At 31.0% G+C, this 26,274-nt stretch overlaps 1 protein-coding gene and 1 long non-coding RNA gene across 2 annotated transcripts in view; one reads left to right on the top strand and one right to left on the bottom strand.

Annotated features, from left to right (window-relative positions):
- Positions 1–26,274, top strand: part of LOC145293970 (uncharacterized) — a 45,087-nt gene that overhangs the window by 15,712 nt on the left and 3,101 nt on the right. The gene's annotated exons all lie outside the window — the stretch shown is intronic.
- LOC145293968 (uncharacterized) lies at positions 1,543–25,419 on the bottom strand. The gene is made up of 9 exons (XM_080140844.1): positions 25,379–25,419; positions 15,997–16,055; positions 13,863–13,892; positions 13,419–13,445; positions 8,344–8,400; positions 8,120–8,167; positions 7,340–7,387; positions 6,013–6,036; positions 1,543–2,036 (listed from the first exon to the last, which is right to left on the bottom strand). The coding sequence occupies exons 2-9, from the start codon at positions 16,045–16,047 to the stop codon at positions 1,983–1,985; spliced, it is 339 nt and encodes a 112-aa protein (XP_079996970.1). The 5' UTR covers positions 16,048–16,055; positions 25,379–25,419; the 3' UTR covers positions 1,543–1,982.

The raw sequence follows: 26,274 nt of genomic DNA, 5'->3' as shown, positions 1-26,274 counted from the left end.
GTGAATTACTACTTTGTCGGGAGGCCAATAACTTGCCTTGTAGATCATGGATAGAAGCAAGAAATACCTGGAAGTTACCTGCTTTTTAGAATGTTGCTTATAAGAGAATCTTTGTCAAGGTGAACAAGATAATTATTCAAGATAGAAACAGATTTTCATTGGTTAAACGAAACTGTTGAAGCCATAGATACCACTTCATTTTATCATTCAACAGTAGGACATGCATTTTTTTTTTTTTTTTTTAGTTTGGAAAGGAGGGAGCTATATGTGTGATCCTCCATCCAACAACTAATTCCGATTCCGAATATTATTTTCATGGTTCTCTTCTCTTTCAGCTGTGTCCTCGTTCCTCACATTTGAAGCTGCTGAGAGAGGTGTGCACAAATTCACAAAAAAAAAAAAAAAAAAAAAACTTTGACCAATTCTGTCATTATCAATTGCTCTGCCTGCAACCTTTTGAACCTCTACACACCTAGGTCTCATCTAAGTTTTTGCTGTTCATCATTTCATCCCAATCTACTCTATCCCATGATCTGTCTTCGATTGAGTCCGACTCACAACCCCCCCCACCCAAACTCTTGTTATCAACCATCACATTGTTCTTAACTCCTGTAAGCTGTTGCAAAACTCACCCCAATCCTAAAACTCTAAAATATATTGACTGATTGTCCAGTCCTTTTATCCCAAATCACCACCACACCTTGATCAACAATCCTATTTTTGCTTTCCTTTGTGAACAACTTCCTATCCATTATTCTGCTAATAAACTTCCTCTTTTTTGTTATATATATATTTTTTTATTCTTTTCACCCCCTTACTTCCTAACACTTGGAGGGAGGCAAGTCAATAACATCGCACACACACATACACGCATGTATATATATTTATTAGGTTGTTACATAAGTTCCCGCCGTTTTTTAAAAAAGATCAAAGAATTTTTACAGTAAACATAAGTTCGTGTGGGACCCAAGCTCCAAGTTTTTGCACGAATCCCATCAACTGAAGGTAGCATGAGATTGTCGCAAAATCACACTTCATCTTTTCATCCAATTCTGTTTGATGGCCATCTTCCTTCAAAAGTACCCGAGTTGGTCTTTGTCTATCTTGATTGGTCCTCTGGAACGAAGAGATTCATTGAGGTCATAATTACCATGTTTGAATCAGGTAAACCAATCTTGAACAGTTCTCTCAGCAATAGCGTTTTCTCCATATACAACACAAAGATCCTTGGTCACTTCACTCACTTTTTTATCTCAATTAAAAATGAAAAGGTGTCAAATGTGATTTTTGACAACCCATTTGACAGTTCTGAAAAACGAGAAAAAAAATTATACGAGCAAAAAACGATGACCATTATCTTGTAGAACAAAATATAACTTTGCCAAATATCAAAGCAGGTTTTAGAACAATTTTTTTATGAGACGGCAGGAACTTATGCAAAATAACCGGATATAAATAATAAAAATACATGAAAAGAAACAAGTCTTAAAAAAAAAAAAATAAATAAATAAAAAAATAAATAATAATAATAAATTCAAAAACTGTACCTTATCATGTGTGTTTATCATGAAACAAATCAGATGGAGGAAGCATTGAGATGTAATGTATTTTTTTTTTTTAACATGAAAACAACTACAATATTCCAACATGAAAAGAATGAAGTTGGTGAGAGATAGTTCTTTAAAATATCTAAAATAATCAGTTTATTATGAAAGAATAAAAGGATGGGGTTAATAAGAATGACAATGAAATTTAATTAATGATGGATCTTGTTACAATTTAAAAAAAAAAAAAAAAAAAAAAAAATTATTTTCAATGTATTCACACCAACAAAGGCCTGAATACCTGGATGAAATGAAAATAATGTACCAGTCCATTGCGTTTCTCTAAAAATATATGAATTGTTGTAGAAAAGCAGAAGATTGTAGAAGGATCTTCCAGGAATTCAGTATCTTCGGCATGACTGCATATCTTGTGTTACTCTAGTCCTTCTTCGGCCTGCCTCGCTTTTTAACTTGATTGTCACCCTTTTTAGACTGAAGAAAAAAAAAAAAAATACTTAAAAAAATGAAAGAACTTTCAAGGTGGAAAATTCAGGTTATGAAAAAATTGGTGAACAGTAAATATGGTTTCAAAATCGACAATATTTGCAATTGTGTCTGCAATAAGGTTGGCACCTATTAGGTTTATAAAGATTTAGTAATAGTCAACTAACATACTTCCTCATTTCCGGTGTGTCTGTTACCACCGGAAGCAGTGACAAGACAAATCAGTTCCTTCACTTTTTTTCTCTCACGCTTATATCTCCCCTGTGCATGCACTCTTTTTTAATTACATTTTTCCGATTATTCTTATTTAAAAAATCATTGAAAAGTTTTATTTTAAGTAAGAATTATTGAAATTATTAAAAACTTAACTTTTAATTTTATTAAAAGTGCAAATAAAAAGTTATTTTTATTTGTATAATTTTGTTAATTCTTAATGTATATCTTTCAATAATCTCCTTTCATATTTTATTTCAATAAATCGCTTCACAAGAAAAAACACTGAAGAACAATAGAAGTGAAGGAACTGGATTACCTTGTCACCACTTCCGGTAGCAGACACAGTGGAAGTTAGGAAGTACATTAACTGACTATAACCAAAGATTTGTTTGTTTAGTTCTGACATAGTATTCGTCAGATGAAAATCGCTTTCTAAGTAAAAATTCTATATATATTTATGTACCAAGTATCCTCACCAAAAATAAATTAAAAAAAAAGAAAAAAAAAAAAAAAAAAAAAAAAAAGAAAAGTAGAAATTTAATTATAAATAAAAACCAGTTTTATCGTATTATGTAACACACACACATATATATTTTTTTTACCGCAAGCAAAGCATAATACTACAACTTAAGAGGTTACAATTTGGGATCGTGGAGAGTTGCGCAAACAAGATATCTGTCCACATTACATTTAAACTTCTGCAGATTAGCACAACCAAGGAAGCAGAAAACAGAAAGGGAATTCCAAAGTCTAGCAATCAGAAGGAAGAAATTATTAGAGTAGGAGTCTTTCCAGCATCTAGAGGCTCCAATCCTGAAGAGATGGAATTTTGCCGCTTGTCGAGAGTATATATGTCGAGGGAGCCAAAGTTCATCAGAACACATTTCACTAACGTACTTGTAAAACAGGTACAAGGATGCAACATTGTGGTGATGGGACTGAGGTTGGAGCTTGGTTAACAGTGCAGGACCTATTTGATTTGAGACTTTTTTGAACCCTGTCTATTGAAGATTAATCTAAAAACAGAGGAGGTAATACAGTCTGTATTTCAGTTAATTTATGCTTATTTTAGTTCAATAAATATTTGGGTGCTTTTAAATTATAAAAAAATTACATTTCAAGTAAAGCAAATGGTACCTACATAATTGTCATGTTGCAAATAGTAAGATATCCAAAACTTACAGAAAACGATAAAGTAAAATAATTATGAAAATGGACATTTGTAAAATCTAGCTATTTGGTTTCAAAATCTACCAATTTGAATCAGAGTTAACAGGGAAGGTAATTAAGTTTTCAATTTCTCACAAATTCAGTTATGTTTTCATTAAAAAAATAAAAATTTTAAGCAGTTAAAGTTATTTTTAAAAATTTACAAAATATGTATATATGTTGTTTATTTTTGTTTTCGGAATAAATTCTGTCTGCTACAGATTGTGTTTCAACTGAGTTACTTCTCCGTTTGCTTACGTCACATGACCTAATATCTCTGACCCAGCATGTAACCATATCAGAATTCTTTATCTGAATTGTTTTTCATGAATAATTATTTTTCTACCATATCGTTTTCCGTAATTTTGGAATATCTTACTATTTGTGACATGACAATTATGCAGGTACCATTTTTTTTACTTGAAATTCAACATTTTTTTGTTATTATAATATAAAAGCAATAATATTTGTTACTTTCTGTCTGTAATTGTTTACTATTTATTTGGGTACTTGTGCAATTTAACTTAATAATCTTATCTAAAAAAAATAACATGATCCGTAAACTGCACAAATACCTTTGTTTCAAATTTAAAAAAGTTTACTTCATTTTGGCAACTTATTTTTATGTGATTAAATGGCAGACTGATTATCTCCCCTATTTAACACTTGTCAACGATGGATTGGCAAAATATAATGAGATTGTTGTTGTTTTTTTTTTTGTTTTTTTTTTCTATTTTTAATAAATAGTTCCAGTCGATCTTCATAATCAATTTTTAGTGAGGATACTTATATTTATTTCTGCTTATCAATCATCTTAGCAAAAGCAATCTACTTACTGACAAGCAATATGGATTTTGTCCTGCTGTAACGATGTTACATGCCAGGTAATACCTATTCACCTTGTATACAGGCTAGGGGTTGGATGTTGATGATGAGGGTGATGTTTATGGTGGAAGGAGAGAGCATTTAAGAAAGGTTGTTATTATATTGATTTAATGCACACGCAATTGTTTGAATTATCAATAGAAGGAGAGAAATCTGTTTTGTTCCACCGCACATTGTCTTTACATCTTCCTGGCGCCAGAGAATTTATTAAAAACATTACTCCAGGGGAAGTTAACTAGGTTAGACAAACAACTGGTGGGGAGGTTAATGTAGCCATCAAAAGTTTATTTTAAAATGGTCTTATGAGCAAAACAAGATGGCCAACATCATTATTTATGGAGGAGAATCCCCAACCCCAACTCGCCAAGATTTGTTTATTTTTTTTATAGAAAATTGCATTTAAGAAAAAGGAAACTTCTAGTTATACAAATGAAGCAAGAGGAAGGGAGACACTCCCATGTGAGTGATGGTGAAAAGATAAAGACCCAAGGAGGATGGAGACAATGGTACTCTTCCATTAAGAGTGGTGGTCAGAGATATAGATTTGAGAGAGAAAAAAGAAAAAAGAAAAGAAAATTAAAGAGAAATATGGTTTAAGATAGAAAGAAAAGAGATTAGAGAGGAAAAGAGAAAAATGATAGCGAAAGGAAAGACTAATCTCCAAATGACAGAGGAGGAAATGCTAATCTCAAAGAGATGGTGGTCGGAATTAGAGTTCAATAAAAAAACCATTGTGTTCTGGAAATAAAAAGGACTTGCTTGCTGGCATTGAAGAGTATGCATTGTTTTGGGCTCCTACCCAAGAGTAAAAAACCTCCCCAGAGGAGAGAAGTTTAAAAGCTCTTGCTCCATAAGAAGCTGTCTAAATGAACCCAAGTTAAAAACATCCTGCATCATGAAGCCATTAAGAACCCAAAGAATTAACTTTCCTTTGCATAAAGTGTACTCTAAATAGCTTTTGAATAATTATTCTTGTTTATATATATATATATATATATATATATATATATAAAAAAAATCTAAGATATTAAATTGCTTTGATTTAAAATCCCAGTTGATTACAGCACAGACACCACAACCAGCTATTCACCAAGGCATCTGTAGGAGGAACTCCAAATCGCAGCATCTAATGATGAACGGCCAGCCGAAGTGCAAAAAAAGGTATTGCCACATGGACTTAGGGTCATGCACGTTTTGTATGCCCTGAGTATCAGAATGATAGTTCCAGTGACAAGTAAGTGTCTGGTTACATTTTGAAGGGCCCATCACTAAGCGAAGATAAAAGTGTTGGCACAGGGACTTAGGGTCTGTGCACATTTTCTAGCCAGTGTGTACAACAAGAACCAGTCCAGGGTTGTATTACACTGCAAGATCAACTGCTGACTAATATTACATGGGATTAGTGATTGTATCAACCGAGATTTGCTAGAGTTTCCCCACAAAGTTTTATTTCACAAGGAATCTGGTAGTTAATGAAAATTCATTGATTTAGAGTCCAAAAACTTTTGAAAATTTTATCTTTCAGAATAAGAATTGAGTGTTTGCAATATAGACCACACAGTTCAGAGTTCTATAAATCTTTTTTCATTTTGTGTGCAAAAAAATCTAAATATAGTTAAAATATCAACAAATCAGTTTGATTTAATAAGCTTACCTTTGGGCTGCCATTTTCACCTACCTATAAGTAAAATAAAAAACAAAGTGAAAATATTAGAAAGAAAAAATATAAAACGATTAAACAAATCAGTAAACAATAAATGAGAACTTTTGTCTCAAGCAAACAAAAGCAGTTTCGGTTATATATATATATATATATATATATATAAATAATATACTTTCTAACTTCCAGTGTCTGTTACCAAAAGGCAGCGACAAGGCAAATCAGTTCTTTCACTTTTTTCTCTCACACCTATATGTACTTTTTTTTTTTTTACATTTTTTTGATTATTCTTTTTATTTTATTTAATAATCATTGAAAAGGTTTTTCGGTTTTATTTTAATTAAGAATTATTGAAAACACTTCTTGCATTTTTTTTTTTTTTTTAAAGTTTTTTGAAAAAACATGTAAAAAACGTCATTTTCTTCCTTTATAGAAATACTGAAGAACAAGAAAAGTGAAGGAACTGATTTGCCTTGTCACCGCTTCTAGTAGCAGATATACCAGAAATTAGGAAATATGTTAAATGACTATAACCACTTTCTGTTTCAGCAAACAAAAATAGTTTCTTTTATTAAGATGTAGTTTGGTTGAAGCATTGTGTGACCTATGTATTTAGAGAAGTATTAGAAGGCTATTACAATACAAAAAATGGAAAGTTGTCTGTGCTGAGAAAGGAAGACAAAAACAAGCAATTTTCTATCAATTCATATATATCATGAATAAAAGGATTACAATCAAGTTTATAAAGATAATCCAAAGTAGTAAACTTAAATCATAAATATTAAAGACTTTATAAAGTAATTCTAACCAGATGTAAAAGCTCAATAAAACTAAATAGGAAATAGAACTTATAATAAGAACAAAGAATTAATAAAATATGTTAAAAAACGCTTTAACAAGAGTTAAAAAACATATTTAATTTCCAAAAAGGAAACACAAAAGTGGATTGTCCTTAATCTGCAGTTTCAAAAGAAATAAATACTTCCCTTCTCATCAGAGGGGAGGAATTAGCAAAATGCAGAATCCGATTTTACTTATAAACTGCAAATGAGCTATAGAGCATACTTGCTTACAAAAAAAAAAAAAAAAAAAAAAAAAAAAAAGTGGAGCAGAGGGAATGGTGAAAAAATGAAAAATGATTTCACGTGAATGGCTGTTCGGTTGAAGAGTGCTTATATATTTATTATGGTGCAATCACAAAAGGAATTGTATCACGATAAGCAACATACACTATACATTTTTATTTATTTTTTTTTTTTAAATATTTTATTTAGGTAAAACTGGACTTTTTTTTGTTTGTTTTTTCTTTTAAATAGCTTACCGGATGAATTCGTGGCCTTCCCTGTGGTCTCTTGGGTTTATTGGGATCCTGTTTAAAATTAAAATTTTGACCAGATAAGTAAATCAGATGGTGCTTCTTTACTACAAATCACAATTGACAAACATTATAAAAAATAAACTAAGATAAGAAAAATCTGTTTGATGTATATACCCATGATGAAACAAAAATATCATATTGCAAAAATCATGTAAATTGATGAAGTTTTATTTTTGAAGAAAATCATTTGTCAACAATTAATAGGAATTCATAGTCATTGCAACATAAATTTAGTATGAATTATTGTTATCTCCCTTGTCATAAAAGAGTTTTGTTTTTGAATGGTAGGTTAGATACTCACTTTTTGGATACTTAAAAAATTTGATTTTCTTATTTAAAAATAAAACTACTTGATCAATTTACAGTTGTCGGAATATATTTTCATTTAATGAGTGCGTACATCATACAGATTTTCCTTTATTTTCGTTTTTAATTTAGGGGAAACTCTCGAAAAGAACTGAAATGTAATACAGCAATATTTACCGATACTAAGAAAAGAATTGTTTTATTAAAGAGAACAGTTTTCCATTTTAAACTTATAAAATAAATATATCTACAAACTTATCCAAATCATTATATTTTCACAACTATTCAAAAACAAAGCATTTTAGTTTATCAGCAGACATACTAGGAATGCGTAAAAAAAAAAAAAAAAAAAAAAAAAAAAAAAGCTTCCTATTAGATTTCAAACCGAATGAAAAATAAAATTTAAAGCAACCATACCAATTCGTGAATACGTGGCCTTCCTCTTGGACGTCCCGATGATACCCACTACAAGTAGAGAAAACAAAGTTTTGTCTTTCTTTTTAATATTTAAAATTTGCTATTTGTCTTACATATAGAACCACTTATAAAGAAATTCAAAATTGGTTAAAACTAAAAAAAAAATAAAAAATAAATAAAATAAAAAAAATCTTCAACATAAGATAGAGCCATCTTATACTTACTTTCTTTTTTAAATGCTCAGGTTTCCTGGGTCTTCCTCTTCCTCTTTTAGCACTAGGCTTTAAAAAAAAAAAAAAAGGAGAAAAACATTTAAGAAATTTATGCAAATTAAACAAACAGCAAAGTTTTTAATGAATATTTAAATATCTTTAGGGGTACAAAATTTTATAATAGCTATATACGGACAAAATTTATTCAATACTAACTGGACCCTCAGCATTGCTCTGTCATACAATACACTTAAACATATTTCAATTGATGCATATGTATTATTGTAGAATCAATCGTCTATTGAATGTTACATATTATGAGGAATAATTTGCCTGGTGGACTAACATGCACAAAATTTTTTATTTATATATATGTAAAATAAAAATTACAATTAAATTTACCAAAATGATCCAAGATGGTAAAACTAAAGTATATTATAAATATTAAAGAATTAATATTTATAAAGTAATCTCAACCAGATGTAAAAGCTCGATAAAACCAAATAGGAGATAGAGCTTATAATAGGAGCAAACAGTTAATAAAACATGTTAAAAACACTTTGAAAAAGAGTTAAAAACATATTTAATCTGAAAAGGAAACACTTGATAAGTGGATAGTGCTTAATCCGCAAAGTTTCGAAGAAATACTTTCCTTCTCATCAGAGGGTAGGAATTAGCAAAATGCGGGATCAGATTTTGCATACAAAAGTCGTGTGAAAAGCATATCTTATTTTTGTTTTATTAACATTATTGGAACAATTTTCCACTTTTCTTTGTAAATATTTGTGAATTATTCCATGGATTTCGGCCTTTTGGATTATTGTTTGTTCAAGATGGCGATGTGAGATTGTCTTTTTTTTCTTTAACTTATAAAATTTGATTTTAATTAAAAATAAAACTTAATTTACGTGATTTTTAAAATATAACATTTTCATTCCATCACCAAGTACATACATCATAGAGATTTTTTTTTTAAATTTGTTTTTTTAATATAGGTGGAATTCTGGACAAAAACCAAAAAAACTTAGCATTAAGAAAACAAAATTTTAGAAGTACAAATGGGTTTCTTTCAGAAGAGAGTTGTGAATTGTACCGTACACATGAAACATCACAACGGTGACCATCATCATCATTACAATAATCATGATGAACATGCAAATGAAATATGCTAATTATGTTATGAGGAATTGTTCTGAGAAGTATTCCAAGTTGGGAAGAATTTTAATGATAAACTTTTTCCCCAAAAAAATTTTTGTGGGAGAAACTTTTCTCTGCTTAAAAGAAAGTTTTTCTTTTTAATCTCAAATAGAAAAAAATCAAAACTTGGACGGACTGGAAATAACTGGACATTGATTGTAGTACCTATTTACTATGCCTCCCCACGGGACAGAGTTAGACACCAGGGTCGTTTTTTAACGTGGAGAAAAGGTACAAAAATAAAAAATTGTCTCAGTCGTGAAGGACTGCTTCTCCACCGAACCAAGAGATCTTTTTAAGATTCCGACCGTCCTTTTAAGTGCAATTGTTTCTCTCTTGCACTTGGTTCACCGGGTATATTTGCCAGGTAGTTTTTGTAATTCTTTTTCACAAATCTAGTTGCTCATATAATAACTGGAATGATCTTTCCAAGATTTCAGTTTCTTTTCTAGGATAGAAAATGCTTTTTAAAATTATATTCTTTATAATTAGTAACTTTTTGCTTGACTCTGCAATTAGTTTGGATGACAATAAGTTTATCTTATCACTCAAATATTTAATTTGATATTGTTTGTTGAACTAATAGGAAGGTTTATTTTATTTTAATTTTTTCATTACATTTTCACCCCAAAAAGGCACATTGCCATTTTGATGTAGGGGACTATTATCAGGGACCTAAGTTACAGGGGTACTATGTAGGGAGTTTAGCAGCAAGATGTCTGTTCACATTACACTTGAACTTCTGCATGTCAGTACAGTTGGGAAAGCAGGAACCTGGAAGACAATTCCACAGTCTAGCAGTTGTGGGGAAAAAGAAGGCTTTCTTTTATCTAGGGATCTCTACTATGAAGTGGGACTTCGCTGCTTGTCGGGTTTGTCGGGGGTATTTTCGTCAAGGGGGTACAAGAACTTGTAGTTCCTCAGAGCATCCGCCATTAAAATGCTTGTAAAACGGGCAGAGGGATGCAACATTTCGTCGATGGGATAGGGGCTGAAGCTTAGAGGACAGTTCAGGACTTATCAGGTTGGCGACTCTCTTTTGAACACTGTCCAGGAGCGTGAGACTAATAGCAGATGCACCAACCGAAATGTGACAGAAGTACTAGATACATGGGCGAATGGTGGTTTTGTAGAGATACAGGATACTTTCAGGCGCAAGTAACTTTCTAGCACAATAGAGAGAGCCCACCTTCTTCGCAGCAGCCTTGGCAATGATCTCGATATGTCTATTCCAACTCATGTTCCCTGTGAACGTTAAACTGAGGAGTTTGAACAAAGTACTTTCAAAGTGTTTTTATATGGAAGTTTTAATCGGATAAATATGTAATATTTTTAATAGATTCACTTAGCTAATTATCTTTGGAATAAATTATAGAAAATTGATCTTCCAAAAAACCTTTAAATAAAATTTGAACTACTGTTCTCATCTTGAGAGTTTTTACAGATGGCCGATGTAACCTCTGACATTCTTCAGGTGTATCTTGTCAAACTTGGGAATCTTTCTGACAACCTTGGGGGGAAACTGAACAGAATTTCCAACAGAACCCTTTATTTAATCCATGGGAGTAGCATGTTCTCGTTCCATCAACCACATCACCATTTCTTAATTCACAATTCTTAATATCACTTGCACGAAGGATTGAACCTTTGACGGCTGGAAGAGTGTCAATTGCAACTGAATCCAGTTTAATACTTTATCCGTGATTTCCTCGTTCCTTGTGGACAATTCTAGTATGAATTTTGGGAGCCATAAGCTTATTCTTGTTTTTAGAGGTGAAGATAAGGATTTGTCTCTGCTTTATCGTTATTTTCAAGGCAAGTTCTCAGCTGAGCTCCAATCTATGCCCCCCCCCTCACCAAACTTTCACAAGAAACACCCGTCTAGGAAAAAACACTATCACTAATTTCCCCCACTCTTTATTTATGCCTAAACCTGAACGTAGATTCCATACGAGGGGCATGCAATAAGTAATGCTCCTGACCAACTTCCAGTTGTCTGATATAGCTGAAATTTTGTATGTGCAATGATTTATATCTCTACGGGTTATGTGGCAAATTACAGCTCTGAACTAATTGTGGTTTCTGTTTTACAGGTGTTTGAACTGAGGCAGGTGTGAAATGGAGCTTGTTGAATGTCGAGCAGGGATCCGGTTTTTGTATTTGAAACGATGCACACCACAGGAGACTTTTGATGAAATGAAAGAAACTTATGGTGATAATGCCCCATCATATGACCTTGTAAAACGCTAGCATCGTGAATTAAAACATGGCCGGAAGTCTGTGGAAACAGCCCCCAGACCTTGTCACCCACCACCCCCTTCTGCCATTGATGAGGCATCTGTTCGTCAAGTTGAGGCTGACATTTTGGAAGGTCAGCACATTACTATTTGCCAAATAGCCCAAGATGTCAAGATTAGTACAGGGTCTGGAAACTATCATTCATGACCATTTGCATATGCATAAGGTTTCTGCCAGATGGATTCCCAGGTTGTTCACCCTATTCCAGAAGCGAGAATGTGTCGAGTGCTCAAGGATGAATTTGGAGATGTGCCAAGAAGAGGAGTCAAAGCTTTTCAAAAGATTGATTACACAGGATGAAACCTGGGTCCATCACTATGATCCAGAGATCAAATCCCAGTCAATGCAGTGGAAGCACTTGGACTCACCACCTCCAAAGAAGGCAAGGGTACAGTCCTCTGCTGGCAAGGTCATGCTCACAGTCTTCTGGGACCAGGACAGAGTAGTGATGACAGATTTTCTGGCAAAGGGTACCACAATTACAGGAGCCTATTATGCTTTACTTTTGAGGAAATTAAGGGAAGCTACCAAAATCAAGAGGCGGGGCAAGATCAGCAAAGGTACCCTCTTCCGGTCCACAACTCGCATGTCGCCAGATCAGAAGCACAGGCGTGTGGTTATGAAATCCTTCCCTATCCTCCCTACTCTCCTGACCTTGTACCCTCTGACTTTCACCTCTTCCCAGCCATGAAGTTGTTTTTGAAAGGAAAGTGTTTCCCAGATGATGCAGCCTTGATTTCTGAAGTCACGTCGTGGTTGGAGGACTAACCTGGGGTGTTCTACAAAAACGGTCTCCAGAGCTGCATCAAACGATGGGAGAAATGCATAACTCTGAATGGTTCCTATGTAGAGAAAGACTAATAACTGTGCCAAGTTTCGTTGCTCTACTGCTATGGGAAGTGGGTCAGGGGCATTACTTATTGCACGCCCCTCGTAGCTTCTTTCTTAGAACTGCACGCCTATGGAATTGTCTTCCATTTTTCAGATGACTACAATATAGTTGTCTTCAAGTCTAACGTAAACAAGTTTTTGATGAGCCATTCCATATAAGTTTACAAATTTACTAAATTTCCATTACTAATGATTACTATGTTGTCCAATTTCTACTGTACACTTTTTAACCCTTATCCTTGAGTGGCCCCTTGGCCTTGACAAGTGGCGATGCCTATGTAAAAAAGATGCACAATCTTTACGATAAAGCACAACTTTTTACATTTTTTTTTTTTTTTAACGAATGAGTCACAACTTATCAAGGCCCGGAGGATTACTTAAAGGGTCGGCTCATCCAGAATTTGTTCAGGTTGGACTTGCAGACAATCACATTGTAGTCAGTTGGAAAGCTGAATAACGGAACAGAGTTCCACAGGCGTGCAAGAAAGAAGCTTTGTTCATGGAATCTATGTTTCAGTTTAGGCACAGATATTTGACAAAATATACCTGAACAATGTCAGAGGTTACATCGATGCACGAATAACATTCAAGATGAAAACAGTAGTTTAAATAATTCAAATATTTTTATCATTCAAAATTATCTTTCAAGTAGACAAAAATTGATAAAAGATCTTTATTCAACATCAAAATATAGAAATTACCTCATCAGATCCAGATTTGGCTTCTTCCTACAAAAGGAAAAAAATTAAGTTTTTGATTGTTATTATTACAATGATAATTAAAGTACAAGTAAAAAAATTTTTTTTTTAATTAAAAAGTTAGTGTGGTTTCTTTGAAGGAAAGAAAAAACTTTTGACATAGCCTATCTCATCCTAAATATAGGTCACTGAAGAGATTATTCTGAATTCCATTTAAATATGCAGCTTCCACATCGAAAACAAGTCCCATGGGGAAAGCAAATAATTTACTCTTCCAATTTTCAGTATTACTGATTTAAATAACACTAACCCATTTTGATGGCAACAGGAGAGGAGTGATGAATAAAAAAACACTTTCGCATTTATTCATTTCTTAGTGATGGTGTACCGACTTTTTTTTTTTTTTTTTTTTAAATAAAAAGAATGTTCTAAATGGTTTTAACTTACCACTTCATCAGCAGAATTCTTCGCAGGTGCCTACAAAATTAGATAACAGTTTTAAGCATTTCAATATAAATTGCAAAGAAAAGATTCTCAAAGTAATAGAAAAACCGTTTTCTATGATTTCAAAAATAAACTACTGTTTTGATCCAGAATTCAACCGAATAAAAAAAAAAAAAAAAACTTTGATGTATGTGCTCCATACTCATCACAAAACGTTAATGTCACATTCCAAAAATTATGTAAACTGATTAAGTAGTTTTATTTTGTATAAAGAAAATCTTTTGAACAATTTTAAGCGATTAATGTGAAATCGTTAGCATTAGAAGGCTGATCTTGTAAGTTTGAATTATTGTGGAGTTGTCTGCCCCCCACCCCTTTTTTTTTTTTTTTTTTTTTTTTTTTTACAAGATGGTTATGTGAGAGTCCTTTTTTGCTTATTCATAAAATTTGATTTTCTTAGTTAAAAAATAAAACTGATTAATTTATATGATTTTTGGAATATAACATCTTTTCATGATGGGTACGTATACCATAGAATTTTTATGTATTTTTGTTTTCTTAATTAGGATTCTGGATTTGCCCCTAAATGACAACCCACAGGCATGTATTAACAAAACGTAAGAATAGTCAACTAGAGAATCTTAGTGACTTCAAAAACTCCAATTTTTATTTTATATATAAATTTTTTAAAATAGTTTTTTTTTTTCATCAAAAATTCAAAATTATGCCCGGAATAAATTGGAAATAAAGTAAATATTAAAACATTGCATCAAATTAAAAAAATTAAGGAGAAAACTAAAGCATTATTAATTATCAATTAGAAGACGAAATGTTATCTAATAAATTATATTTATTTTTGATCCCAAGTATGCTTTGATAAAAGTTGTATATTTAAAGAATATGAAATTTCACCTATTTGGCCTCTATGAATCATATTTCATGCAAATTAGAAATATCTGAATTTTTAAATACAAGATTGCGTCCATAGAAAGCCCTTCCACTAACAAACATTTTAAAATATTTCCCCCCAAAATTTTAAATTTGAGTCATATTTATTAATTGCTATCTAATATCTATGGTTAAAATGTTATAAAAACTAGCGAGGAGGTACCCGGCGTTGCCCGGGTGTTTGGAGGTGTGTGTGGTTTTGGGTAAATGAAAACTCCCGTGGGGGAGGGGGATGTAGGTAAGTATGAGGATCGAACCGGAACTCTTGAGGCAAAATTGTAAATTCAAGTGTGAAAAAAAAGCGTGCGACGTTAACCATTGCACCACTGCGACATACCAACGGAAACGCGTTTGAATTTATTTAATTACTTAGATTTGGCAGGTGCACATTTTAATGACTTAATGAGGTCAACTGTTGACTGCGGAGTAGCATTTCATTTACTGCGGAACACCGGGGTAGGAGGAAACCGGAAAAATGCCGCCAGAATTAAATATAGGAAAAGGCTTAATCCACATGTGGCGAGCGAAAACTGTTGAATATTTATCTTCCCGAAGTCGAGCAAATTAAATACACAGGCGAGCTCCGTTGACAACTCTGAGATATTACGATTTACATGTGATATAAAAAGTTTTAAAAAGTTGTTAAGCGAGCGACTGCTTCTCTGAAAAAAGCCTTTTGTAGACATACAGAAAAAGCGAACACACATACATGCATGCATTTTTGCTTTTATATTTATAGATTAGAGGTATCTAAATTTTCACAATTCCATTTCCTCTTTGCATAAATCTCCATTATCTACATATAGTTTATATTAGCCATTTTTACGTCTAGCAGCTGTGTTCCAAAATTCATAATGATTGGTTAATTAGTTTTGAAGTTGACGCCATGCGAACAGTAGTAAATATACCGGTAAACCTCATTGGAACCATTTTTAACCAACCATATCCAAAAGCATGTCCAGTGTCGCAACCATGTAAATTTGTCTATATCAATGAAAATATGTTCTGCTCTTTTGTTGAGCACTCTTAATAACCTTGTTAAATTCATAAGCTTTCTCTTGAATTTAACTGGAGATATATATATATAAAAAATATATAAAATACTTATTAAGATCGAAGTAATACAAATTTCAATAACTGTTGCATTTAAATAATATAGGAAAAGGGATGAACAAAATAAAAATAGTACCTCATCTTCAACCTGCTCCTTGCGTCCTCGCTTTACACCCTTTGATGTCATTGTATTGGCTAAAAAAGGAAAGGAAAATTAAACTTGAATTTTTATACCATTGATTTAAAGATTACAAAGAGGAAAAAAAAAAGCATTTTCATATAAGATTTTGTGGCTTGTCAATTGAAGAAGGAGGCCTATTTTTAATCTTGGATATTCCCCAAAAATAAAGTTCCTTTCATTGACAAATTTGGGGGAAAAGAGATGAGGGTGAATATCAAAAGTAGCATTTACTGAGGAAATTGACTAGGCAGTGATCAATTTAAAAAAAAAAAAAAAAAAAAAAAAAAAAATCAATGGAAGTTCAGTTTTCAGTAAAAATTCTAACTTGAGACCAAGACAATTTTTTTAATGAAAAAAAATTCTAATTAATAAATAAAAAAAATTCCATGTTGAATAAAAGAAAAACAATTCTATTAAAAAGAATTTTTTTATGGATATCGCTCCATACCAGGCATGAAGCCACTTGATATGGAAGGAGTTAACAAAAACGAAAGATGATTATTGCTAAGAGAGGAGATGCCTATTGACCTTAGTCTTGAAAAGACCCAGGCTGTTAGGCGGAAAATAGTCAGTAGGAAAAAAAAAAGAAAAAAAAAAGAGTTCATTTAAGCTTGCAGTTCTTAGAAAGAATATACTAAAACAGAAAGGTATATTATTACAATGAAGTATCAAAACAGTGAGTTGATGAAGACCAGTAAACTAACAAGCTGGAACAAAAGATGCAAGGAATAAACCAGAAAATTTTGAAGAACACATGCCATAATAGTATTTACAAAAATAGCCAGGACCAGCAACATCACATAAATGAAAGAGAGAGAGAGAGAGACAGAGAGAGAGAGAGAGGTTGCAAAGAAGACAGGGTAAGGAGAGAAAACCAAACTACAGATATGTCTCTGCATCTTATCAAGAAACTTCAAATGAGTCAGATTCACCAGCCCAAATATAACAATACTCCATACATCGTCTGATAATAGATTTGTAGAAACAGAGGATGACCTCAGATTGGAGAAAGTGTTTTGTTTTTAATGGAAAAAATAAAAATTTTAAAAGATCGGTTTTAAAAAAATCCAACTATGGATTTTGTTGAACTTGAACCGCATCATTTTCTGGAATGAAAACTGGAGTATTAAAATGCCTTTTATTTATTTATTTTTTTATTTCTCCAAATGCATTTGAATGACAAAACAAAAAAAAAAAAAAAAAGAAAAGGGAATTTGGTCTGCATTTTCATGGCTTAATCTTTTTTTTGTATTTTTCATCGTTCAGCCACTGACCAAGGACAGAAAAGATAAAGTATAATATAAGAAAAGATACTAACACTTTGTATCTCATGAAAAAACTCAGTTGATTTGTTAAATCTACATTTTAAAAACGATTAAACTTGCTACAACACTTATTAAGATTCTTACACACACACAGACTGTAGGTGTATCAGAATTTTTGACACACCTAACACAAAACTGCGAATAAAATATAAAAAACTCGTAATTTTTTTAAAAGTGGGTTGTTTATTTTCTTTATGGAATATACTTCCAAAATAAACTAGTAAAGTTGTTTAAAAAATAATAGAAATAAAAAAAAAAAAAAAAAGTGTTTACAAAGTGCCGGCGTGCCTTCATGCAGCCATTTTTTTTTACGTAACGAAATCAATTGAATTTTATGAGTTAAATATTTTTCAATTTTTAAACTTTAAAAATCTATCAAACTTTTTCTTTTGGTTCAATTTTTACGATATTTTCAGGGTCAATGTGAAATTTTATGCTCTTTCCAATAAACCAAATATAATATTTTAGACAAACGTTTTTTTTTTTCAAATTTGCCCCCTCCCCCCCATTTTGAAATGTCTATTAAAATTTAAATAATTAATTTACATACCAAAGTTTAATATATCACAAATTGAAGATAAAAGATCAATAAATAAAATATTCTAATGTAAAAAAGAAAAAAAGGTGTTTTTTGGAAATTTACCTGTAAAGTCCAAAGTGTAACCGTTGATTTTTTTTTTTTTTTTTGAAGTGGAAGCTTATGTTAAGTAAAGTAAATATTGGATGCTGACAACAATTTTTTCTATTTCATTTAATGGTTTTTTTGGGGTTTTTTTTTCAGATATTTAAAAAAAAAAATTCACTCGATAAAGAAGAATTAAAATATATGAAATCAAACATTTATGTATTTCTTTGAGGAAAGAAAAAAAAATTCATAGGCTGTTTTTTTTTTTTTTTTTTTAAGGCAAAAACTTATAAGAAAAATTTGACTAATTTTCTTTTCAGCTATGGGGGCACATTTCTTCACACACAAGGCTAACGCAAACATGTGGTTTTTAGTTGCTTCTGTCCATCTGTAGTTCAAAACAAGACAAACACTACTTCCGGTGTTTCGATAACAACGTAAAAATGCTTACGCAATGGCGGCTTTTTCAAATAGTTGTTTAAAAAAATTCTATTTAAAAAATAAATGGAATTTAAAATATAAATATGGATAAATTCTTAACAATGAAGAATGGAAGTACACATTGAATAGTATTTTTTTATAGGCTAGTGATTTTTTGGAATTTATATATATTTTTTTTATAATCGAAGTAAGTAAAATTTTGTTGATTTTCTTAAAATCTTTTTTAAAGAAAACCGATTTAAAAAAATAAATATTGCATGATTTGCTATTAAACCTGTTATTTTTTTAAATTTAGGGTCTGAATTCCATTTTTCAAGTAGTTATAAGCTTGGAAAGATAGGAGGTCGAATTATTCAATTTTTTTTCATGCATTTTTTATGTCGATTTCTGACACTGCTACATATACATACATACAGTAGAACCCTGGGATACGGCATTAATCCATTCCAGGGTTGGTGAAATCGCTGTATGGCAGGGCCTACGCAAAATTTCATACTGTATGTATTAAAGATTAGTAACAAAATACAGTACAGTATATAATACACATGTATATAATCAAATAACATTATAAATAACACTGTAAGGCAGGGCAAATACCGTAACCAGCGGCCGGAAAAACATATTCCAAATCTTAACTTAAAAAAACATATCCTGGGGTTCTACTGTAATATATATATATATATATATATTTTTTTTTTTCAAATAAACTGATGGAGACTTCTTGAACCAGTGCTTATCACAAATTCAAGCAAAAACAATGTGGAGGTTTCTATAATTTATCACCATTAATAAATAAACTCTTATCAAAAGAACATATTTAATTGTAAACGCAGGTAACTGTCACACCATAGAAAACACTACCTATAATAATACATACAATAAATTATATAAGAATGCGCTCATTTCATTTCAGCTACACATCTACATTTGAATTATAGTAGCCATATTTATTAAAATAATATTAAAATATATATTAAAATAATAATATTAAAATATATATATATATATATATATATATATATACTAGCATTTCAGCTCGGCATTGCCCAGGTGTGTGGAGGTGTATGTTGAGAAAAAAAAAAAAAAAAAAAAAAAGTCAATTTTTTAACTTTGACGCCTATTATGACCCCTTAACATTTATTGTTTTGGGCTCAAATCAAGTTATTAAGTTAGATCTATGTCCAAGGAACCTATATCTAAAATTTCAAGTGTTTAGACCCAAAATTGTCGGAGGAGTTTGGTAGAGTTCTCAAAGGTCAAATCGTTGAACTTTGATCCCTTAACAGGCAAATTTCTGGCCGAAAACTGATCATATAGATTTTCCCAAATCTCAGTACCCTGTATATCAAATTTCGAGTCTGTAGACTTAAAATGGACAGAGTTATTGCATAGGGAAATGTACACACACAGACACGTTCACACATATATATATATAAATTAAATCTTTTTTAAATATTTTAACAGCTTTATGACGTTAAGAAACTCTAACAACGCTATAACTTTTGAATTTTCTGAAATAGAACAAAGTCATACTTTTCACAAGCATAATTTAAAATATTGTACTGGTATTTTATTTTCTTCAATTTATTCATCCAGAAGAAGACAAAATGTTGGACATAAAACTTGGTTTGTTCCTTTTTATCTTTCTCTCTATCATATATAACTTAAAACTGTTTTAAAGAGAAAAAAGTTGTTTGAGAGCAATGAAATCCTACTGAAATCGATTTCACTGTAAATAATTTCCTACCACTGATTAAAATATTAACATTTTAATTTTATTAATGTTAATGATAAAATAAAAGCTTCACCACATGATTGAGAACAGACACCCCCACTTCCAAAGCAGCAGGTGTTCTGTTTTAATGTATGAATTTGATTATATTGAAGTACTTGTTAAAAGCATCTTCAGGGTCATTTTAATTTTTTCTTTTGCAGAAGGGTCACCAAAATAAAGCAAGATTGCAAAACAGAACCATTTATTTTTTTTTTACCCTTTGTCATCCTAAACAAAGCATATTGTTACTTGAGTATAATGGGCTACTAAAAGATAACCAAACAATGTTCTGTCCGTTTTTAAACAAAAAAAGAGAAAATGATTCACAATATGTGTAACTCATATTTAGTCTTTAAAGTAATCACCATTGACATCCAGCAACGGTCGATTTTTGTTCCTGCACTGATGATTGCGTAAGCATGAAACACTAGTGTTTGTAGGTATGCGTCTCCAGCTATTCAATCTCCTTGCTGTATAACTCAAAGATTTTGGATGCAAAGAAGTCCATGAGATCTTGACACAAGTCTGCTTCATTGGTAAAAGGATGTCCCATGAAGATGATTACCCAAGGAGTGGAAAGAGATGGTAATCGGATGGCGCAAGGTCAGATGAATAAGGTGGACAGCACAAAGTCTCCTGCCCAAGTTGCTCTATGGTATCCTTGACCACTTACACAACATGCACCTTGGCGTTTTCATGGATGAAAAGCACACCTTTGCAATTCATCAGTGCTGGCTCCTGGAGCAATGCCTCTTGCACACGTTTCATTTACTGCGAGTATGTCTCCCGTGACCGTTTGGCCTGTGGGTAACAGTTCATAATGAACTATCAAACACAAAGCATAATCTTGCATGAGTGTATAGATGATCTTGAAGTGTGAGGGACAACATCCTGAGGAGACAACCAATGTTTGAAACACTTGAGTTTCATACAGAGTCCACTTTTCATCGCTGGTAAGCACTCGATTGAATAAGAATGCAATACACTGTCAAGACAGCAGCGATACGCAGGCTACCACTCATCGCTTGTGAATCTCCAACAGCATTTGCGGAACCCACCAGCTCAGTTCGTACATCTTACTTTGGCAATACATGTGAAGTCCGTTTCATTGGAAACATCGTTGAACGGTCTTGCAAGTTCACTAGACGTTAGACTAATGTCCTTTTCAATGGCTGCCTGCAGGAATCTGTCATTCGAAAATTTCATTTTTTTTAACAAAAATATTAATATTTTTTTTATATAATATGTTCTAAAATTTGCATTGTCTCCCCTTGTTCTTTTAGCTTCAAAATGAAAACCAAAAAAGTGATTCTGCAACAATAATGCACAAGTGCCAAAAATCCTAACTATCTATCCAAAACACTATTTGATTCAACAAAAAATAAAAATAAAAAATAAAATAAAAAATGTGAAGGTTATCCTCAAGTTCCGCGTGTTTCGTTTATTTTTGCTCTCTGCTGATCGTTCTGTTTCACAATGAATAATATATATATATATATATATAAATTCCAAGAAATCACTTACCTATAAAAAATACTAATCAATGGGTACTTCCATTCTTCATTGTTAAGAATTTATCCATATTTATATTTTATATTCCATATCCTTTTTAAATAAAATACTTTTTTAAGCAAGGATTAAAAAAAATACAGCGACATGAGATATGTCACAACTGGACTAAAGGGAGACAAACACCGCCTTTTCTTTGGGTTGAGAACTTTGGTGGCCTTAACGCCAGAATTAATCTCCCTTTCTATTGCTGGCTGTAAACAAAAGTTAGTTATATGGGCCTGGGCCATCGTAACATGAAAAATGATCACATTTCACTTATCAGTTTTTGCCGTTAAAAAAAAAATTCCACTCGACCGATTTTCCATTTTAAAAAGTTTTTTTTTTAATTCTCTTAAAGAAATACATGAGTTTTTGATTTAATATAGTTTATTTCTTCTTTATGGAGTGATTTTTTTTTTAAATCTTTTCAGAAAAAAATTGTAGGTACTCAATCTTTTCAGGACAAAATTTAAAAATGTGAGGTTTCACTATAAAAAAAAAAAAAAAATTAGATATTTTATTTATTGATCTTTTATCTCCAATTTGTGAAAATTAATTATTTTCATTTTAATGGGGGAGATGAATTAAAAAAAAAACAAAAAAAAACGCTTGTCTAGATTATTATATTTGGTTTATTGGAAAGAGCATAAATTTTAAAATTAAACCTGTAAATATTGTAAAAATTGAACCAATAGAAAAATTTTGATAGATTTTTGAATTGAAAAAAAAAAATTTAACTCGTAAAATTCAATTCATTTTACTACGTAAAAAAAAAAAAAGGCTGCATGAGCGCGCGCAGACACTTTGTAAACACTATTTTTTTTTTTTTTAAATAAAAAATAGTATTTCTATTATTTTTCAAAAAACTTAGTTTATTTTGGAAGTATATTCCATAAAGAAATTAAACAAACCACTTTAAAAAAATAAATTATGAGTTGTGTATATTTTATTCGCAGTTTTGTGTTAAGGGTGTCAAAAGTTCCAAAAAACATTCTGACACACCTACAGGGCGCCAGGGCGGTCAGCAGAAACACGCGGAACTTGGGAATAACTAATGTGAAATCATCTTACGTTAAATTTATATGCGAAACTTAATCTCCTGCACCAAATTAAAATTGTTGTTTTCGCCTAGTTATTAACAGGCTAAACAAAATTATATATAAGCCAAGGTTAACTTTTATTCCTGCACTGCTGAATGCGTAAGCATGAAATACTAGTGTCTGCATGTAGAAAAGATATCTAATACACACGAAAAAAAAAAAATCGTATTTTGTGTGTGTAACGAGGGGAAATGATTGAGGATTCTCATCTTTAAATTTGGGGTTTGTGTATTACTGTACACAGATTCGAAAAAGTTGTCAAAAAAAAAAAAAAAAATAAAATAAATAAATAAATAAATGTTATCAAAGGCAAGATAAGTTACTTTTCTACCAAACTGGATATAATTTTCGTGTTTTTATTCAATGTAACATGTTTATTCAGCTCGAAAATCATAGTGTTTACCGATGTATTGGAAAATTCAAAATGGCGCCCGACTCTCTCTTTAACACGGTAAGTTCGGGAAAAGGTGTTATAAATAATAAATTAGACAAAATACTGTTAGAAATTCGCTCAATATATGTTACCGTGATATAAGTTGACATATATTCGGTGGTTTTTTAAATAGTATTTTGTCTAGTTTATTATTTATAACACCTTTTCCCAAACTTACCGTGTTAAAGAGAGTCGGGCGCCATTTTGAATTTTCCAGTACATACATCGGTAAACACTGCATGTTTTTCGAGCTGAATAAACATGTTACATTGAATAAAAACACAAAAAATATATCCAGTTTGGTAGAAAAGTAACTTATCTTGCCTTTGATAACATTTATTTGTTATATATTTGTTTTTTGACAACTTTTTCGGATCTATGTGTATAGTAATATAAGCCCTAAATTTGCCATAAAAAATGTATGGTAGGACGATCATTAAAATTATTAAAGCTCAATTTTCAAAAGTCGAAAAGAAAAAAAAGATTAAAATTCCAAGTTTAAAACTAAAACGAAAGCAAGCGTTTTTTAATATGATAAAGGAACAGTTATGGAGTAAAAAATAATAAAAATAAAATTTTAGTAATTGTTAAAATAAAATAAAAAGCCAAGACGATCAAAAGGTAACAAGTTTTTGTTTTTGAGTGCGACAAAGGGATCCGACATTATCGACCACAAAATGGTGGCTCAGGTTAAGTCGCGTTAAAAGCTAATCTCACGAAGAATATTAAAAATAAATTTTTTAATTGACAAAAGTTTAAATAGTTACCATTTACTTAAGATATTCACACACACACACACATATATATATATATATATATATATATATATATATATATATAACATGGAAACTTAATTTTTTTTTTTTCTTTAGGAAGGCGGGAAGGAGTTAAAAAGGGACTCCATTTTCAAACCGAAACCTCCCAAATTGTATTTATTTGGCATGGAGAAAAATAATTCAAAATAAAGTCGTTCATTTTTTTATTTTTTTTATTTTTATAGATTTTAAAGTTCGTTTTAGTCTTAATTTTATCATTGATTTCGATACATATACGATTAATAGTAAAAAAAAAAAAAAAAAAAAAAAAAAAATTCATTATATATTTCTCAAAGTTAGGTACAAGCAAGAAAGAACGTACCCACAAGATCTTGTGTGATATCTTTATTAAAACGGAGATAATATGGAAAACTGGGGAATTTTCTTAATCTAAGTCATTTTTCGATTTAATAGAAAATAATCAAGCCAGATGTAAATAAGCTGACAGAGACCGCTTGTTGTTAAGAAAGGGAACATGGAACTAACATTTAAAACTTTTTTTTACGACCTGAAATAAAGCAATTCACTCAGTCTGAGATCAAAAGCCGTTTGGTTTGAGGAAGCCATCCTCCCACACATTACCTCCCCCCAAAAAAATTTATCGGAAGAGGCGTTCAACTAAGCTGTTCTAGCCAGGTCATTTTGGAAGGGGGGGGGGCTAGGGTCATGCACATTCTTTGTGGGTGTGACGACGCCGGGGCTACAAAATCCTATCTAGAAATAAATATTTTGTGGTTAAAATTAAGTTTTTTAAACCCCAGATACATAATATATCTCGAAGTTGGAGAAGAAATAAGATTTGGCTAAGAAATAATTATATTTTTAAATCATTTAAAATACGTATGCAGTTTAAAATATTTTCCAGATAATTAAAAATAAAATTAAAAACGTAAGGAGTATTTATATATATATATATATATATATATATATATATATAAAAATAAATGGTGCTTATGCCTTATGCATCTATGACAAGAACGTTATTATTTCAGCGCGGTAACAGATGCACAAATACAAAAAAAAATTAGACTACATCGACATCATTTAATAATTACTAGCCTAACACAGAATATCGGATAAGATTTGACGTGTTTCAAGGCTTTAAAAAGGACTGTTTTTCTTCTCAATCTTGCACTGGAAAAATATGTATTTAAAATCACTTTTTAGAAATAAATTTCTTGAAAAAGAAAAAAGTTATAAATATAATCGTACTGATTGCTTTTACACGAACTTAACATGGAATTAAAATAAATAATAAAAATAAAAAAGTTACCGTTAGCTAATTTGTCCCCGCCTTCGTTGGCAACGAAAGTAGAAATAATTTTTGTTGTTTTTATTTTAATAGAAAAAAAAAAAAAAATCTGGGAAAATATTAGAAAAAAAAAAAAAAAAAAAAATAGACGGAATTTTAAAATAAAAATGTGAGCATCGATTTATCAAAATTTATCAAGATTTCAGCAATATAATATATATATATATATATATATTTAAAATGAAAGCACTCGTTGGATTTTACAAAACGTACTTACAATAAAAATCGATAATCACTTTATTTTCTAAGTGCGTATAATTTTAAGTTTATTCGGCAAGCTGAATATTTTCGCTTATAAAGATTTTTTAAATTATATAAATTAAATAATTATGGATTAATTTAAAAAAACAAAAAAACATTTTCAACCATAATTATAAATATTAAAATCGAAAACAAGTTAATTTTAGTTAGTCCGGCTTCTATGAAAAAAAAAATGGCTATGACAATTTTTAAAATTATTAACAAAATGTATTTCTTACGAAAAATAAAAATATATATTATATGGTATTGGCAGTAATATGTATATATAAATAATGAAATAATGTTAACGATAGTATAGTAAATTTTAAAAAATAAATAAATATAAATTAAAATAGTTAAATGAAAAACAAAACAAATACTTACCACTTTAAAAGAGCGAAACTACTTTTTCGGTTTGCGCGCCGTTCTTCACTTTTTTTCGTCTACAAATGTTCAGTTTATTTATCCCCCATACCTTTTTTTTTTTTTTTTTTTTTTTTCATGTAATACCTTCTCTTGTATCAGGGACTTTCCCTCGGGTGAGTATGAGTGAAAACTCAGAAGATGGACACTCTCTTGAGTGCGACGGGGGGGGGGGAAACTGAATCTTATTGAGG

This window comes from Euprymna scolopes, chromosome 15 (assembly GCF_053919585.1).
Source record: "Euprymna scolopes isolate OS-2025 chromosome 15, ASM5391958v1, whole genome shotgun sequence".
NCBI classification, from domain to species: domain Eukaryota; kingdom Metazoa; phylum Mollusca; class Cephalopoda; order Sepiida; family Sepiolidae; genus Euprymna; species Euprymna scolopes.
The sequence above is the reverse complement of the archived record's forward strand: the minus strand, read 5'-3'. Positions and strand labels throughout refer to the sequence as shown.